At 35.0% G+C, this 18,648-nt stretch overlaps 1 protein-coding gene across 4 annotated transcripts in view; it reads left to right on the forward strand.

The window, feature by feature from the left end:
- Nucleotides 1–18,648, forward strand: part of STARD13 (StAR related lipid transfer domain containing 13) — a 103,812-nt gene that overhangs the window by 9,861 nt on the left and 75,303 nt on the right. The window contains exon 1 of one of the 4 annotated variants that reach the window (XM_039323604.1): nucleotides 12,811–13,123. The exons of the other annotated variants lie outside the window; for them this stretch is intronic. Coding sequence (XP_039179538.1) covers nucleotides 12,955–13,123 — 169 coding nt within the window. The 5' untranslated portion in view covers nucleotides 12,811–12,954. Of the gene's footprint in view, nucleotides 1–12,810; nucleotides 13,124–18,648 lie in introns of those variants that run through there. 4 annotated transcript variants of the gene reach the window in all.

Here is an 18,648-nt window from a genome sequence, read left to right on the forward strand (position 1 = left end):
AAAATTCTCCCTTTGGGTGGATAGGAATTTTTGAATTGAGAGCATGGTATCAGGTAATAGTTCTATCTATCTAGGTTGAGAATTCAAAGTAAGGAAAGTGTATACCACTTACAGATAATCTATATCCAGATTGCTTCTACTACAAGCCTTTTGATAAGTTTATAGAGTTGGGTGCATTGTACAAAGTGCAAATGCCCAAAGTTTAATTCTTGGTAGAGGGCAGGTTGAATCACATAAGATCAGATACTGAGTTCCAATAAGGATGTATCTGTTATATTTCCTGGTAATCAATAATGTGTTGACTCCATGTGTTGTCTGGGGCTAGCAAAGGAGAAGGGAGTAAGTGTTTGGACATCAAATTTCAATCTGTAATTTTGCAAGGTTTATGATTACTAAAATAAGGGGGTGGGGGGGGTCTGCTTCTATTTTAAACCAGATAGATAGACAGACAGACAGGCAGGCAGAGACCCTATACTAAACATAGCTTTAAATAAAAGGGGATAGAGCTTCTTCCATTTCCTCTTTCAATATTTTCAGTTGCCTTGCCTATATTTTATTTATATAAATTTTCTAAATAAATAGATTTTCCATTGAGGCACTTAAGCATTGCACAGTGAATTTGTGGTTTATACATGCTTCAGTTATCCTGGAAAAGGTCTGTCTGTGTGCTTATCCAGAGTCAAAGCTGACTGATGGCACATAATCAGTCCTTCAGTATATTGCATTATATAGCTAAACCATTTTACTTGAAAGTTTGATTGATCCTAATAGTTATTATTTCCAAGGAGTTATTCTTGAGTTAAATTCTCATGGACAATGAATAGAATTAAAAATAGGCTTTGTAATGATTTGGAATGATGGAAAAAGTATTTAATTTAGAGATTTGCAAAGGAATGGTGGTGATATGTCAGAGTGGTATTAAAACAAACGTTAGTTAATTAATTAATTAATTGGATTTATTACCCACTGCAATGTTCAGCAGATGATTGAAAAATGTTTATATTGTGTTAATATAAAGAAAGTATATAATAGAATAGGCTGAATTATGGGAAGTTTTACACAAATATAGTATTGATGATTGGCTGCTGAATGTGACAAGATAATGTGGATTGGTGACTGACATAACTAGGGAAATTGAACAAATGGCTGAAAATGTACATTAATAGCAAAAAAAAGTAAAGCCAGTAAATGAATATGGCTTCCAAAAACTGGATTCCTATTAGCATCTCAAGGTAATTAATTATGCCTCGTTTTTATTTAGCCTCATTTTGAGAGCCACTCTAAAATCACATTTCTTTCTTTCCCTATAAGAAAACCAATTACAGATTGGTAACAAGATGCAAATAGCTACTATTTTCAACACAAAGGGAGGGGTAACCTCTGAAGTTAGTTTAGTATATTCAGTCAAATGGATTTTAGCAGAGCTCCAAATTTACCACAGCCTATAACTCTACCAGAGCTCACCTCCAAGCTGACCATCCTTCCTCAAGGTGGACATTTGGCATAGCCCACATCCAAAGGCAAGGTGAGAGAATGTAAATTTAAGCAAGCATGTCTTGAAATGATAGAGGTGTTCATTCAGGCACAAGAAAAATGCCCCAAATGCCTGGCAATTAGTTTAACTTTGTACAACCAACATTCTTTAATCAGAACAAAACAGCAGCAGAGAAAATTGGATGGAGTGAAATGAGTTTTTTCAGCAGCTGTTTTCTCTCCTTTCTCCCTTTGGCGTCTAAAATAACCTCCATGTAGAAAACATTATCCAAGTGACAAAGAGACAACATGCCCTCAAAATAACTTCCTTTGTCTATGCATAGCTGTTGGAATAAAATAAAAAGAAGGTGTTAAGAGAGTTGCTGGGAATGGCATTAACAAGCAGTGACAAGAAGATGCCTTTCTCATGGCCAAATGTGTTCAATCATCTTATTTTTTTTTCTGTTCTTACAGGGAAAAAAAACAGCATAAAAAACTCTAATTTCATTCTCCTGCAGTATATTTATATTTTTCCAGTATTAACATTTAGCAATTTATTTTTATTCTTTGTTCTTCTACTTACATTCCCTTATAGCTACATTTTATAACACAACATTTACTTGCCTTTTTTTCCATGAGGTGTTATATATTTTATAAAGAAGTTGAGATACAGAAGACTAAGCCATAGGCAGTTGTAGTTGTCTTAGTCAATGCAATGTATAAATCCATACTATGAAGCAGAATACATGTAGATTGCATTAGACTATGTACAGTAGTTGCATTTGTTTAGCCAGCAAGGCCCAGCTATATAAATGGCTTAGAAAAACTACAGAAATGAAATGCATTTCCTACTCCAAGCCGAAATATAGGCTTGACAAAATTTTCACAGTAAATTTTTCCTTTTTCTTCCTTCTGAAATCTTCCTCCCCTTATTATTAAGAGTCCTCCCTACTTTGAAGATATATAGCTTAGAGGATTTTGACTACAGCAATTGAATGGAATAGAGAGATATTAATATATTCAAGGAGAAAATGGACAGTCATCTGTTGGGTCTGGATGAAATTTAAGTTTATAATATAGTACTTGAACTAAATGTGCTAGATTTCCAGTTCTTGCTCAGAAAATCTTAATGAGAATGGAAATGGAAAAGTTTGACTCTCCCATAAAATCTATCTGCTGAGTACTCAAAAAATGTATACCAAGTATAATGCTCCTCTTGATTCCCATTTCTAATTTTTATACTCCCAATCCATCTTGGATTCTGGCTTTTATCTTTCTTAAATGGAAAGAAAACCCCCATTCTTCATCTAGTCTCAGAGAAGGAATGCACTGTAACTCTCCAAAGAAGGAGAATGTGACTGCCCCTTTCTGTTATAATGGGCCATTCTGTGTCAAGTGACACAGAGTTATGGGATATTTCATTCAATTCTTTACGCATAGAAAAATACAGTGTGTTTTTCCACAGCAAGAAGTTATCGCTATACATGGGGCTACCTTTGAAAAATATCCAGAAGCTTCCATTGGTGCACAATGTGGCTGCATGAGCAATTCTGGATGCCCAAAGAAGGGCTCATGTGACACCTTTGCTCTGCAACCTGACATTGGGTGCCAGTTTGCTTCCAGGTTCAATTCAAGGTATTGGTTATGACTTATAACCCCATCTGGCATGGGAGCCAAGCTACCCATAGAATGGTTTTCATGTTATTACATTGGCCCATCCCAACCAGTAAGGAAGGGAAGGTATTTTGCAGACCCTGTTAAACAATTTCAACTGGCAGGGTCTAGGAAGAGAGCCTTCTATGACCTGTGGAATAGTCTCCTCTGGGCCTGAGGCAGGCCCCTACTCTCCAGGCCTTTGGAAAAGGAATTAAAACATGGCTCCATGGTTTTGCGTGATGAGTCCAGAGGAACGTGCAATATGGAGCCAGTTAGTGCCCTGAGAGCCCCCCCCCCTTTGCCTTTTTAACTTTTAACAGGGTTTAATCATCCTTGCCTCCTTCTAAATTCTAATTTTTTTATATTTTAACATTTTATTGTACACCATCCAGAGTTGCTCTCTGAGGAAGAGGGACAGTTCAAAAATGTGAAAAAAATATTCAGTGGCCAGATCTTTGACTCTAGTCTAGGAGATGATTTGGGGGAGAAAAGTGGCTGTTCCCTGTGGGATATGTGCACGTTTCTAACCTGGCCCTTGGGTTGATGAGTCTTCTCCATCCTATTTTTAAATATGTTAGTGGATAGCATTATATGTCCATCCATATAATCCCAATTGTCATAAGAAAAGCAGTTTTTACTTGTATCAATTTCTGTTAACTGTGTGCAATATTGTCTGTTACATATGAATACTTATTATATACTCTAATTATATAACTATATTAGAGCTAGTTAGCCTATTTAAATAGACTAATTTTTTTCTTTCATTTTCATTTGCACTGAGCTTATTACCTTCACATTTTATAGCTCTATTGCATTACCATTAGTATCGTAGCAATTCTGAATGTTCATAGCTTCTTTTTGAGCTATGATTTATTTAATAGAAAAAGAAATAATGTAATTGAAAAATAATATTCTTTTTACCTTAAAGTTCCCAAAATACTATGTGATTGTACTTTCAAACTGATCTTTCATACTTGCTATTTATTATATGGACTTATTATCAGTAGATTGGCAGAGCAGTAACTCAAACATGCTTTAAAATGATAAGATATTATTGTTTATCCTCAAAATAAAGCCCTAAAGTTTAAATGTCTCTGTTGGTACCTCTTGTGTTTCCTAACCTTTTAACCTTACTGTTTTGCATTTCTCCTTTCTCTTATGCAAATTTGTGTAAATAGTCAATAAAGAACACATTTCATGGTGACAGGGGCTATGTGCACAAAATCCGATACCAACGTTTTGATATTTGCCCTTGCAGTGAGAAATTTCCTTCCCCCTAGAGAAGCACAGTTGACAGTTGATTTCCTCCCAAGTTTAAAAATGTAGTTATGGATACAGATAGTTGTATTATCTGTATTATGATTATAATTCTATGCTCACTTTCAAGGAAAGTTGACAGTGGTTTGCGCTCACTCGCGCTCTCTCTCCCTCCCTCCCTCTCTCCCTCCCTCTCTCTCTTTTTTTAAGCAAGCAGTGTTTATATATAGTACTTTCTCCTAATTAAAGAAAACCCTGCTAGTTTGCATCAAAAGCCTGTTTAACCTAGTATCCTTTTCTTAACAATTGCCAGCCAAATGTTGCAGCTGACATTGCAGAACATACATATATGCATACACGCACACACACACACACACACAATGTCTATTGACTGTACTCTGTGAATTGCTCAACTTTTAAATAAATATGTCCAATTCAGTGACCATGATTACACAGAATGGTCATCTCATAGACTTGTGACCAGCATCAGCATTTTTTCTCAACTCCATATAGAATTCAGTGAGTTTTGTACACATTGATTGTGCTAGAAAATATATATCACAACTCTAAAATTGCTTTTCGAATCTGTCAGTGCTCCATGGTGTATATCTGAAGGTAGATTTTTTTTTAATTTTACTGGTTATCACTTTGCACTTCAGCAGTCACCATGCTTTAAAATCTTATTGCTTGGGGCCACTATTTATGAAATGCTGGATGTTAACTGATTAAATTTCCCATTTTATTGGGCCTTTGGGACTAAAATTGGAAGGCATCCTGTTGGATGACCAATGTGGATTTGAATTCTTTTGTTTAAATATTCAAGTATTTTCTTGCTTTAAAAAAATCCCCTCTTTTTAAAAAAAACCCTTGAATTAGGAAAATACACTTGGGGACTAATGTAAATAGAAAGCAAATTAAATACAGAATCTGTATTTAATTTGTCATTGTGTTATACAGATACATAAAACCAACTCAGCAAAGCTCTAGAATATTATAGTAGCTGATAAAATAAATAATATAAAGTTGGAAAAATATATAATATTCTTCACAATGGGCCATTTCATAATAGTCAAAACATATAGAAGGATTCTTAAATTTTATGTGATGGATTTTAAATCTACATTTAGATTTCAAGCTCTCAGTCTAATGCAATTCATGTTTCTGTCTACTTAACAGATGCCTTTAAAGATACAGAGTGTCCTTCCAACTCCCATAATTCTGAGCCAACATGGCCAATATATCTGGAGAGAAACAGTGCACAGAAAGCTGTCAAAGTACTGCTTTCTTTTGGCAAAAAAAATAATAATAATTAAGAGAGCATTTACTTAAGTGCTCTAATAGCATTGATCTAAGTTGATATGTCAGCATGTTTTTTTATTTAAACTTTTAAAAAATAGCTCCTATGTATGCCTATCAGATGTTCACATATTTTCCATATCAATGATATAGCATACTTATTGAATCATACAGTTTAGTACTTTGATCTATTTTTATTACAAAATTTTTATGTAAGGATGAAAACTGTATAGGAATAGATCACTGGTACTATGAAATATCTGGGACTAAGGGGCACTCTGACTCTTATACGATGTGTATTTACAAAATGATCGTGACAATAGCCATTGATAGCCTTGTCCTAGAATAGAATAGAATAGAATAGGATAGGATAGGATAGGATAGGATAGGATAGAATAGAATAGAATAGAATAGAATAGAATAGAATAGAATAGAATAGAATAGAATAGAATAGAATAGAATAACAGAATTGGAAGGGACCTTGTAGGTCATTTAGTCCAATCCCCTGCCCTAGAAAGAGTCCCTACACCATTTCTGACAGATGGCAGTCCAGTCTTTTCTTGAAAGCCTCTAGTGATGAAGCACCAACAACATCTGAAAACAGTCTGTTCCATTCATTGAATGTATTCACTGTCAGGAAATTTCTCCTTATTTCCAGGTTGAATCTCTCCTTGATCAGTTTCCATTCGTTACTCCTTATCTGGCCTTCAGGTGCTTTGGAAATTAGGTTGACCCCCTCCTCTCTGTAACAGCTCCTCAAATATTGGAACACTGCTATTATGTCTTCCCTGGTCCTTCTCTTCAGTAGACTAGCCATGCCCAGTTCCTGTAACTGTTCTTCATATGTTTTAGCCTCCAGTCCTCTAATAATCCTTGTTGCTCTTCTCTGCACTCTCTCCAGAGTCTCAACATATTTTTATAGAATAGAATATCTTTATTGTCATTGTATAACTCACAACAAAATTAAGTGCTGTCCACAGTGCATACTACACACAAGTAAAAACCACAGATAACACACATTATATACACACATCCTTCACATTCACATTAGGGGCACCATTGTGCTGCCCCTAATATTGCACTTCAATGTTGCACTATACTGTGGTATTTAATATAGTTACAACTCTGGGATAAAAACTATTTTTCAGCATATTTGTCTTTGTTTTTATTATCCTGTACTATCTGTCAGATGGTAATAGTTAAAAAAAAAAGAATGTTAGGGTTAGGATGAGATGAGTTTTTAAGAAGCTTTGAGCTTTCCTGAGACAATGGGAACTATACAATTCATTGGGGGGGGAGAGGGCAGCCCATAATCCTCTGGGCAATGGTAATGAGCCTCTGGAGCGCTTTCTTATCTGCTATACTGTGCAGCAAGCAATCCACACACAAATGCAATAGGTTAGAATGCTCTCTATAGTGTGGAGACTAAAATTGATTGCAGTATTCTAGGTGTGGTCTTATTAAGGCTTTATAGACTGGTATTAGTACCTCACATGATCTTGATTGAATCCCTCTGTTAATGCAACTTAGAATTGCATTGGCTTTTTTAGCTGCCACTGGACACTGTTGGCTCATATTTAATTGATTGTCCACTAAGACTCCAAGTTCCCTCTCACAGTTGCTGCTATTAAGTCTGGTTTCACCCAATCTATATGTGTACTTTTGGTTTTTCTTGCCTAAGTATAAGACTTTATTTTTCTCTAAGTTGAATTTCGTTTTGTTAGATAGGGTCCAGTGTTCAAGTCTGTCAAGATCCCTCTGGATCTTGAACCTATCATCTAGGTTGTTGGCTGTTCCTGCCAGATCAGTGTCATCTGCAAATTTGATAAGTTCCTCTTCTGTTCCCTCATCTAGGTTGTTTATGAAGATGTTAAAGAGTACTAGGCCTAGGACAGAACCTTGTGGTACCCCACTGCTTACTTCCATCCATGTAGATGTAGTACCATTAAGAACTACTCTTTGAGTGCTGTTTGTCAGCCAGTTAAAAATCTATCTGATGGTGGTGCTGTCTATCCCATTTTTTTAAGCTTTCCAAGAAGTAAGCTGTGGTCTACTTTGTCAAATGCCTTGATGAAATCCAAGTATATCACGTCCACAGCATTCTGCTGGTCCACCAATTTAATCACCTGATCAAAGAATAAAATAAGGTTGGTTTAGCATGATCTGTTTTTAACAAACCCATGCTGGCTTCTAGTTAAGCTTTGTTTGTTTCTAGATGTTGACATATCTGTTTTTTGATTATCTTTTCCAGTATCTTCCCAGGTATTGATGTTAGGCTGATTGGTGTGTAGTTTTTTGGGTCTGTTTTTTTTTCTTTTTTGAAGATGGGAACCATATCAGCTCTTTTCCAATCCTCTGATAGTTCCCCAGTGCTCCAGGATTTTTGAAAGATATGGTACAGTGGTTCTGAGATGACATCTGCCAGCTCCTTCAGAAATCTGCGGTGTAGTCCATCGGGTCCCGGTAATCTATGTTCATCAAGATCAGACAGGTATTCTCTTACCATTTTTTTTGTTTCTTTCACCTTTTATTTCTTGTTGTTGTTGTTGTTGTTGTGCCATATCCGTTATCAGACGTTGGCAATCCTGTTTTTATCAGCAGCCGCACGAAAAAGTGCTGCTGAGTTTTGTCCAAACCAGTCCCTTAGATTTTGAAATCATGATGTTCTTCTTCTGCCTGGACCTCGTTTGCCTTCAATCTTTCCCTGGAGGATTAAATGGAGTATGCCATATTTTTCTGGGTGTCGCATCACATGTCCGAAATATTCTAATTTTCGTTTTTTAATTGTTTTGATGTTTTATTTATTTAATTATTTCTAGTCTGTCTTTTTCAGTTATATTTTAGTGGGTTCGGTTATAATTTCTTTTTTTATGAAGATTGATGCAAAAAATGAGTTAAGTAGCTCTGATTTCTCTCTGCTGCCTGTTACTGTTACTTCCTTGACGTCTACTCTCTTTAGTGGACCAACTGTTTCCTTATTTTTTTCTTGTTATATGTTGAAAGAAACATTGTTATCTTTGATTTTTGTTGCAAGTCTTCGTTCATTTTGAGCCTTTGCTTTCCTGACTTCTTTGCAGATTCTGGCTATCTGCTGATATTCTGCCATTTTTTGTACTTGTCCTTTTTGTCTTTGTGTTTATCAGAGAGATCTTTGTGCAGCCATACTGGTTTCTTGTGAGATTTCTTGTTTTTCTTTTTCAGTGGTATTGTGCTGGATTGGGCTTTTATGATAATATTTTTCAGAGTTTCCCAAGCTTCTTGTTTTCCCCTTTAGGATTTTCATCCAAGGAATCTTTCCCAAATTCTCTCCTCCATGAATAAAAATTACATCTACTGTAATTTCTTTGGAAGCTGCCCAAATGGATAGCATTATTATATCTTGTGCAAACAAATGTAATATTTTCCTAAAACCTTGTTGGAAAAAAGACTTTCTTTGGTTATTTTGAATGAACTATTTAACGTCACAGCAGGTTTTCTGGTTTGCAGAGAAGGAGAAAAATATTTTGTATATAGGTAAAGTTGTATACATTTCTATCATGCCCTACTTATTTTTGATAAATATTCTATATAAATTCTGACAATAATCCTAAATCTTGAAATTGAAACCCATCTCCATATTTAGCTTACTTTTGTAATAGTAACTCTTTCCTCCCAAAAGTAGAACATAATTCTGAGTAAAAATGCTTATTATCTTGTAATTTAATCTTGCTCTCAGTTTAAAATCACTGATTTCTCACTGTTTTAAAAATTACATATAGCAATATATAGCCTTGTGTAGTACTGGAGTGTTTGTTCTGATGTGTTATTGAATCTTTGGTTCTGCAAAAGGAAGCCATTGCTGTTCTTCTGGAACCCCAAAAGACAACTGCACTACATTTTATTTTACAGGTAGTCCTCAACTTATGACCACAATTGAACCCAAGATTTCTGTTGTTAAGTGAGACATTTATTATGTGAGTTTTGCCCCATTTTATGATCTTTCTTGCTACAGTTGTTAAGTGAATCACTGCAGTTGATAAATTAGTAACCTGGTTGTTAAGTGAATCTGGCTTCCCCATCGACTTTGTTTTTCAGAAGGTCACAAAAGGTGATCACATGACCTTGGGACACGGCAATGATCATAAATATGAACCAATTGCCAAACATCTGAATTTTGATCACATGATTATGGGGATGATGCAAAGATCATAAGTATGAAAAACGATCATAAATCACATTTTTCAATGTTGTTGTAATCTTGAATGTTCACTCAATGACCTATTGTAAGCTGAGGACTACCTGAATTATTATTTATTTAAATTCTGATCAGATTATCATGCTTTAAATATGAAGAGAAAAATGTTACCTGCTCAGATAATGTAAGGATGTTTGAAGTAGAAAGGAGTCTGAGCATCTCATTTGAAGGCTGCTGTACCAAGCTGAGGATCTGGGATTGGTGATTTCAGAATTTATAAATAAAAATTTCCTTGAATAGATGCATTATTTGTATAACAACTTTGTCAAGACAGTTTACATAGAGCAGCTGCATTTCATCTGCAGCTCCCTGGCTTTCAAAGCTCTGTTGTATTTAAGAATTTTATTCTGCCATTTATTTCCATGTCACCATTGTTTTAAAGTCCATTGCAATGCTTCTTATTAACTAAAAATAGCAAAAAAAAGGAAAGTCTTGCAGAATATTTTTGTGGGTAATTTAAAAAAAAAAACATTCAGATGTAGGTTGCTTTTTCTATAAGTCATTCTGCTACTGTTTTACTGTAAGCCAGACAATGCATACTATGGTAGTACCGTATCTGTCACCCATGTAGAACTGAGTACCAACAATAATAGCTTTTTAGTTTTTACTGGAACCAGTATCTGGTGGTTAAGACACCAGGCTAAAAAACAGGAGGCTATGAATTTAAGTCCTGCCTTAGCCATGAAAGCAAGCTGGGTGACCTTTGTCTAATCACTCTGTCCCAGCCCAAATCACCTCACAGGGTTCTTGTAGTGGGGAAAATAGGAAGAAGAAAGTGTGTTGGATGTGTTCACCCCTTTGAGTTATTTGTAAAAATAACTAAGACAGGATACAAATAAAGTAAATTTGCTAAAAATTTTATTACCGTAGATCTAGATCCCTAAGTAAAGGGTAATTGGTTAGTATAGCTGCTTTTCCAAGTAGCTCTTGGTTCTTCAGAGTGAAGAAGCTACTTGGATAAGCAGGAAAAGAACCAACTGGAAAAGAAATCTAGTTGCCATGACTCAACTTCCAGACCTGATTTGCAGTGCATTTACCCACTAATTTATGATAAAACCAGGAAATGTAGATGGTTCTCCTGGCTAAAGCAACAATTTTGTTTTGCTTTTTTTTCCATTTTATAATTGACCTTGGGTTAGAAAAATTATTCTCATGAAGAATAAATGAGGAAAGGTAAAATGATCGTTAATGAGGCTTCAGTTACAAATGTTTTTAATTTAATTTGTTAAACTAGGATTTCTATGAGTTATGTTGCTCTCACATAGTATTCATTTGTACACATAGTCAAATATATAGCTATATACTAAAAGGACATAAGAATAAAAAAATACAGATCCCAATATGTCATCCAGTTTATTGTTATTGTTCTTGACCTCTTCAGTATTAACTGCTTTGCAATATAACGCCATTCCCTTAAAGGGTATTGTTAACCAAGAACAGACTATTAATGCTGCTATTTTCCTCTGCATAATTACTTCACTCCATTTAATATAAATTAGGAAAGAGCAGGAGATTGGAAGATTTCAAGGAAAAAATCATCAGATTTAACTGATTTTTACATTTATTTGATGACTTACACTGTGTACTTTATGTTGGAGTAAGCTGTATAGAACAGAGGTCAAATTTATCTTCAAGCAGATTTGTATGAAATTGAACCTTGAGACATTTTTCTGTGCCTGTTGCAATCTTGTCTAATGGATGAGCAGCATATGCCTCTAGAAATGTGAAGGTCTGAAGGTTGTGGAGTATGGGGTGGGGAGAGCAGCTCTCCTTTCTTTTTCTGGGCCTTCCAGTTGTAACTATCCCCTCACCACAGGCGTAAGGTAATCTGTAATGCAAGGGCTTGCTGCTGATGTCCATAACTATCACTGTTCTCAAAAATGGCAGTAAAGGTTAACTCACTGATGCATGTTTCTATAGTGCTTCTATTCACCCAGCAACATTTTGTAATGTTTGTCAGGAGGTGATATTAGAAAATCAAAATGATGACTTCTTGTAGCCGAAAAAGATAAAGAACAGAAGGTGGCAGAAAATAATTCCACGGGTTTTCCTTCTGTTTAATTGATGCTTTGTAACTGGCTATGCCCTCTGTGGCAATAGTAGCCTTTAAGGACACTCATGAAATATTCCCAAAATTCCAAATGTGCCCACTAGAAATCACTGATCGAATACATAAGTATTACAGGATAATTCATTCTGTCATATGTCTGATTAGAGAACTCAGCATTTGCAACCATGTCATCTTCTGGAACAAAAATAGAGAATAACAGAGAAAATCTGGTGACATACTTGAACTCAAGGACATAAAATGGCTAGATATAATCTTCACTCAGGTTTGGTTTTGAGTAAATCCATATCATATCAGTGACGCTTCAAACCAACCAATGTGTCAACTAGCAGGCTTGTCTCCCAGTCCTAAATATGTCATGTATCTATTAAAACAACTAGTGAGGAATCAACAGTTGTAACAATCACAACTACTGTAAGATGCAAGCTGGAAAAAGCTTTGTGTATATGTTGGGAGGGGGCATGTTAGTGACTATTCCTGAAGATCTGAATAAAAAAGTTTTAAAAGGAACTCCTGAGTAATATGGAGGGAATTTTTACTGCCATCTGACAAAAGAATGCTACAAGTAAACTTTTGAATGAAGTTCTCTTAAGATTGTGCCAGAATGAATACCTCTCCTGCTTCGTTCCCTCAAATTCTCCTATCATAGCTCCCCTGTGCCAAGGCATGCCGTTTGTATTTGCTTTTCAGTATAATATGAGGCTACAAGTGCCTGCACAGCCTTCACTTTCCTCTGCAAGGCACGCTGTGTACTTTCACATTCTTGACTTTGACTGATTGGCCCTTTCCGATCATGTGAGGGAGTTGGAATCCTGAATTGTAGCTTTTTGGCACTCCTCTTTTTCTCTCTTTTAAACTGCTTGCTCTTTTCAGCTCCTTGGGCTTCCTTCTTCTTTCCTCTCGGTACTTCACTTAGATTGGGGAATTCTCACCCAGCAGCATTTTGCTTTTGTTTTTAAACGGGGCACAGATGTTTAGGCAGATGGCTAGTACGTCAGACTCAGGCTGCCTCTGTGTGAATACTATGTCAACAGAAGGCCAAGAGATGTACTTGCTCTTTGATCAAACTGCAAGACGCTCTCCATACAGGAAAAGTAGGATCCTAGCACGCCAACAGCTTCTGACTAAAATTCAACAGGGTGAGTCACTTGCCTTGAGTTTTTAACTGAAAAAGTGAAATGTTTGGGTTAGCCTTCTTTTTTTAACTCATCTGGTCAGTATTTCAGATTGTGCTATTTATCTAGTTTAGTTATTTTGGTTCTTGGAAAGAGTCAGAATGAAACATTTCAATTTCTGCTAAAGTATACATGTGCATGTGCTATGTGTGAATAAGTGGATTGCATTTCTGCAGTATTATCCTTCTGCCTTTATCTGTACAGTCTCCCCCAATCAATTGCCTCTTTTTAATAGAATATTCATGACCTTTGGGCAGTAAATATTTGGAGTAGCAGAACTATACATGACAGATTGTCTCCCATGTGGATATGAAGGAACTACATTTTTTTAAAAAAAAATCCATTTATAGATCACAATTCCTCTGTGTACTTATTTCAATAATTTAGAAAAAGTAAGAAGAATAGATGGACCCATGTCTCCAGAGGACTCGCAAGGTATATTCTAAAGCATGTAACATTTTGTGGAAATTTCTAGTCACTCAAGAACTGTCATTGGGCATGTCAATTTCTTTTTCCAATCTATGTAATTGTGATGGTAATGGGATGGGCCATTTGCCAGATTGAATACAATCAAAGTGAACTTTGGAACCTTGGCGCAAAAAGCTGATGCTGTACATACAAAAAAAAAGAAGAAGAAATCTGAACAAATGTTTCAGAAGTTAAATGAAATATCTAAAGAGAGAGTATCAAGTGCCCCATATTTCTCGCTTGTATGTAAGAAACTGGAAGCCAAGACACCTATAATACTGCCTGGAATAAATCAACTAAATACCAGTAGCATATATTAAATCATGAAAAGCAACAAGAGTAACAAAGTTCTGTATGATTTCTTATTTTCCTAGTTGGGTGCATGATGTATGTTTACTCAGCAGTAAATCTCATTGAATTTAATAGGGAGTTGCAACGACAGCTGTGACCTTTGGAATGCAGATCTAAATTGTTATTACTGTTCTGTTGTATATAAGGTGAAGGGAAATCCTATTATATTTAATAAGGAACCATGCATATTTCAGCAATAATCTCCTGATGAAGGAGATTATGTCCTTGGCAATGGAGCAAACCGTTGTTTTCAGTACAGTGTCAGGAACTGGAGATATTTGGAGGATGCTGGTCCTTGCTGTGGCTCTGCTTTCAGGAAGGATATTATGTCATGCATAATTGTGACCGAAAACAATTTTTCCTTTTGGGTTTATGTGAGCAATCCAAGCTGTATAAATTTAGTCTGAATTTACAAGTGATGTTTCCAGAAAAGAAGAAGAAAGACTTCAAAACTTTCAAGATCATATCTGTAATATAATGCAACCATATGATGATAGGTATTATTATTATTATTATCCTCCAATTGTATTTTTCACATTAAAACTTTAAAAAAGTTTAATTCCTCAAGAATATATAAACTTTTTAAGTAAGGATATAAGTCCTATAGTTTTAGAAATGTTCATTGTGATTTTGACTTGCTAAGATTTGCTCAGTTTCTTGGGGATCTTCTGAATAATATATGGCTGATGAAAACAAGAAAAAGGGCTTTTCAGTTACTTCTCAAATGAGCCTTTTCTTTGTCTATTCTGAAATAATCAGGAAAATGTGCTTCATTTCTAATTATTTTTAGTTAGAAACATTGCTGTTGTTATATTCTAAAGTAATACACTGGGGCATCAAATTGAGATGGCTATCATACTGCATACTATATCATACATTAATATTATTTCTTACATATGCAAAATATGTTTTTTCTAGTATTTTTGTGTACAAAATGATTTTCACTGGTATTTTTGTTTAGCTTGAGTTTAGTATAATTTTTATCCAGAACACTACGGTATATATATTTCTAACCAAAAATGTATGGCATTTTGGGTTAGAAATATAGAATATTAAGATTGAATGCATTCTTAACTAAATTACCCAAATATCTGAATCAATAATATACTGTGCAAAACAATAACATATTTACAAATTATTTTCTTATAATTGTATTGAATTTCTCTATCTGGAAAGCATTATGATGAATTTATGAATCTTGAAGTTTTGTAGGTTTTCCCTTGAAACAAATACTGGGAAATATTTTTCCAAACAAGCGTAATAGGGCTTGGACTCTAAGGATACAAGCTATACATTTTGATCCTGCTGCATATACACTAATAACTTGGATAATGTTGAAGAAACAATCAGCCAATATACATAATTTTGAATTCATCCATCTGGATGTTACCAGTTTGGCAGATCTTGTATATATAATGGCTTATTGTCCAGGCCAGGAAATTTTCTTTCTGGCAGAGGAAATGTTGTGTATGTTAGGATATGATAGTATGGAGGAAAATCCATTCTTCCACTTGAGCCAAAGAACTTATTATATAGAGTCAGCTGTTAAAAAGCTGAAATGAGTTTTTAAGGTTGTCATTACTTGTCTTCAATTTCCAAGAATCAGTAGTATATTTGAGGCTGTAATGTTATAACTAGCTGACAGATAATATGATGTTAGATTAGAAAGTGGCAGAATGACTTTGATTTGTAGGAAAATCAACAAAATAATATGGTGTTTTGTCAGTCTATATGTGTAAACAAAAGTTTCAATAGAAGAGACTATTGTATATGTAGCTCAGGGTTGAATGGGAAGTCCTTGTTAGTCTCTGAGCCTGGTTGTTTCCTTGGAGAATGTTTCCTTATTTAACTAGAGAACATCATCAGTGTTGATGAGTTTGCATGATTTATATAGAGTAGCTTACTCTCCCAGTATTGGTGGAAATGTGTTTTTCTCCTTAGTAGGTCCTTGATTAGAATAATGCTTTCTGTTGAGTGTTTATCTGGTGTTTGTCCATGCTTAGATGAATGTTGGCTGCTGACAAGGACATGTTCTGTTTTTTTTATTTCTTTCTTACCTTTTTATTGTCTCTTTTGAATGGCATATAAATGAGGTTTATTTCTTTGTGTCTATTGATGGCTGGTTTATCTGACTGCCAAGCTTCCAAGAATCCCCTATTTTGGTCTAAGATGCTCAGTTTCCCTGTTGAAACTATTGTTGAGTCTGTCCATGTGCAACGAGATTAAGAAGTTTTCATCATATCTTCTGACTTCTACTTGTTCTTCATGGATGTGCTCTACTAATATTCTGCCTATTTGTCCTATATACAGTCATTACACTGTATGTTATTGATGATTCCTAATTTTTCTTTTTGGGCTACTCATCTTTTGGGATACTTAAGAGGTTTTGGGGTGATTTAATAAGTTTACATGCAGCAGTGATGCTATGTGATTATAATGGTCTGTTGGTTGTTCCTGAGATGTTTTGATGTATGATAGTGTTCTTTTTCATAGCTTGTGCTGGTTGTATTGTAGTAGATTAAGTGATCAGGAACTTTTTGATAAAGTTGTGTAACTATCGATTTTGTTGGAAGATGTTGGAGTGCTTCCTTTTTCACGTTCTGGCTTGCTGCAGTGTGTTTGTATTCATTTAAATTATGCTTTTACCCAACTCCTCTTGTGAGAGGTTGGGTTGTTACCTTGATAATGAAGTAATTGCTTAGTGTGAATTGTTTTTCTGTAGATTTGTCTTTCTAATTTGTGGTTGTTTCATCTGTTGATGAGGATATCCAGGAAAGGGAGACTGCTGTTGTTTTCTTCTTTCCTTGTGAATGTAATTCCTCTGAAGATGTTGTAGTTTCATGTGTCTTCTCTAGTTATTATGATAAATGTGTCATCTTATTACTGGATCCGTAATTTTAGTTGTATGTGTGGAAGAGATTTTTTAATGTTGTATTCATGTAAGTAATTCAGCTGTTTTGCCTAGTTTCATCTATCAGATATTCTGCTTGTCCATCTGCTATCAGGGACTCTGCAGCCAAGCTAGCTAGACATGTGGTGGTGTAGAATTGTTTTAGAATTGTAAGAATTAGAAATAGGAGAGTGGACATTATGAAACATTTTTAAAAAAATATATGTACCAAGGAGTTATTTCCAAATGGAGGCCTCGTATTTTTCAGATCCCTAGAAAATACGCTCTTTGTGGAAATCCACCTAAGTAGGAAGAGAAAAGTGAACGGAAGTGGCTGTGTTGTGCCTGTTCCTTAATAAAAACAGACCAATGGCAGAATCAGAAAGTAGAATGAAGAGAAAGGTCACAGAGCCCCAGAAATCAACAGAGGATATTCAACAATGCTGTGTGTTGGTCTTTGCCAAACTTTCTTTTAAAACATATAAAAATTGTATCATTTTTTTGTAATTAATACAGAATGTTTCATTCTAAAATTTTGGGGCTGAAGATTTAGCAAGTGAATCTTTTGTGGCCCAGCATACCAGAAGAACCATCTGACTACAAAGTCACATATCCAAGGTTGATACTTCTCCACTCTATTCACAGGTCCATCTTCATGCCATTGTTTAAACGGTTTTGAAGGATGAAACTATTCCTGCCATATGAATTGCCTTTTTTTTTTTTCATTTCTGATGTCAGGAACATAGAAGCTGTTGCAAATTGTGCATATATGACGAAAAAATTGAAGAAGAAAAAGAAACAAAGACGCTAGTTATATATAACTCTGAAATAATATATATATTAGGTATGTTATGCACGTCAGCTTATGAACTAGTCATGAGTTGACTGCAAAGGCTTGTTTTATTTATTTAATTTCAAAAGATAATAACCATTTCTACAACAAATTTGTGCCCATTCCCAAATACTTTTCCAAGAACTCTCCCAAATATCAGTAAAAAACCCCTTCAATTTTATTCTCATTGTGATAATCTTTATTTAAATGGATTTTAAGGATAAAATGGCATATGAACTGCCATTTGTTAATTTTTGGTGGTGGGATAATAGAAGCTGTTGTAAGGAATGGAGTATGTGTATATGTGAGAAACTGAAAAAGAAGAAAAAATACAAAGATGCTAGTTATGTGATTTCTCTGAAATAATATACATAGCCTTCTAAAGACACATATCTCCAAGAGGTTCAGTCCAAGGTCAAAAAGTAGTGTAGTTGAATAAAGGATGTAATATAAGAGTCCATTGGAGAAGAAAGAAACTTTCTTTGTATGAACTTTATTTTAAGTTGCAGCCCTGGTTTTGTGCAATTCTCTGTCTTCTGCCCATCCTTCAAATCCCATTCCACAGTATTCAGGAATGTTTTGAATCCTTAGAGAGAAATCTGAAAAGGGCACAGCATGCTGCAGTAAAAGAGAACGGCTGTAAAAGTTCTCTCTGTGAACTTCCTAAAATTTCTCTTAGGAATCAGGCTAGCATTAAGAGTTTTCTGAGTTAACAGTTTCAGTAATATATATTGTCAAAACGTAAACACTAAAAGCCATTATTCTTGCTTCGAACTGCAAGATGGATGGCATATTAATTAATTAAACAAACAAACAAACAAACTAATAAATAAATAAATATTGGCTCTTTCAATTTTCTATTTTAATATTAGCATTGTTTTATAGCATGGTTTTATAAAGACCTCAGGAGTTTTCATTAAATTGCAAGAAAGCAACTGTCCATTTACA

The sequence above is a fragment of the Crotalus tigris genome, unplaced genomic scaffold, assembly GCF_016545835.1.
Source record: "Crotalus tigris isolate CLP2741 ecotype Arizona unplaced genomic scaffold, ASM1654583v1 scf7180000024280.1573445, whole genome shotgun sequence".
Taxonomy (NCBI): Eukaryota; Metazoa; Chordata; class Lepidosauria; order Squamata; family Viperidae; genus Crotalus; species Crotalus tigris.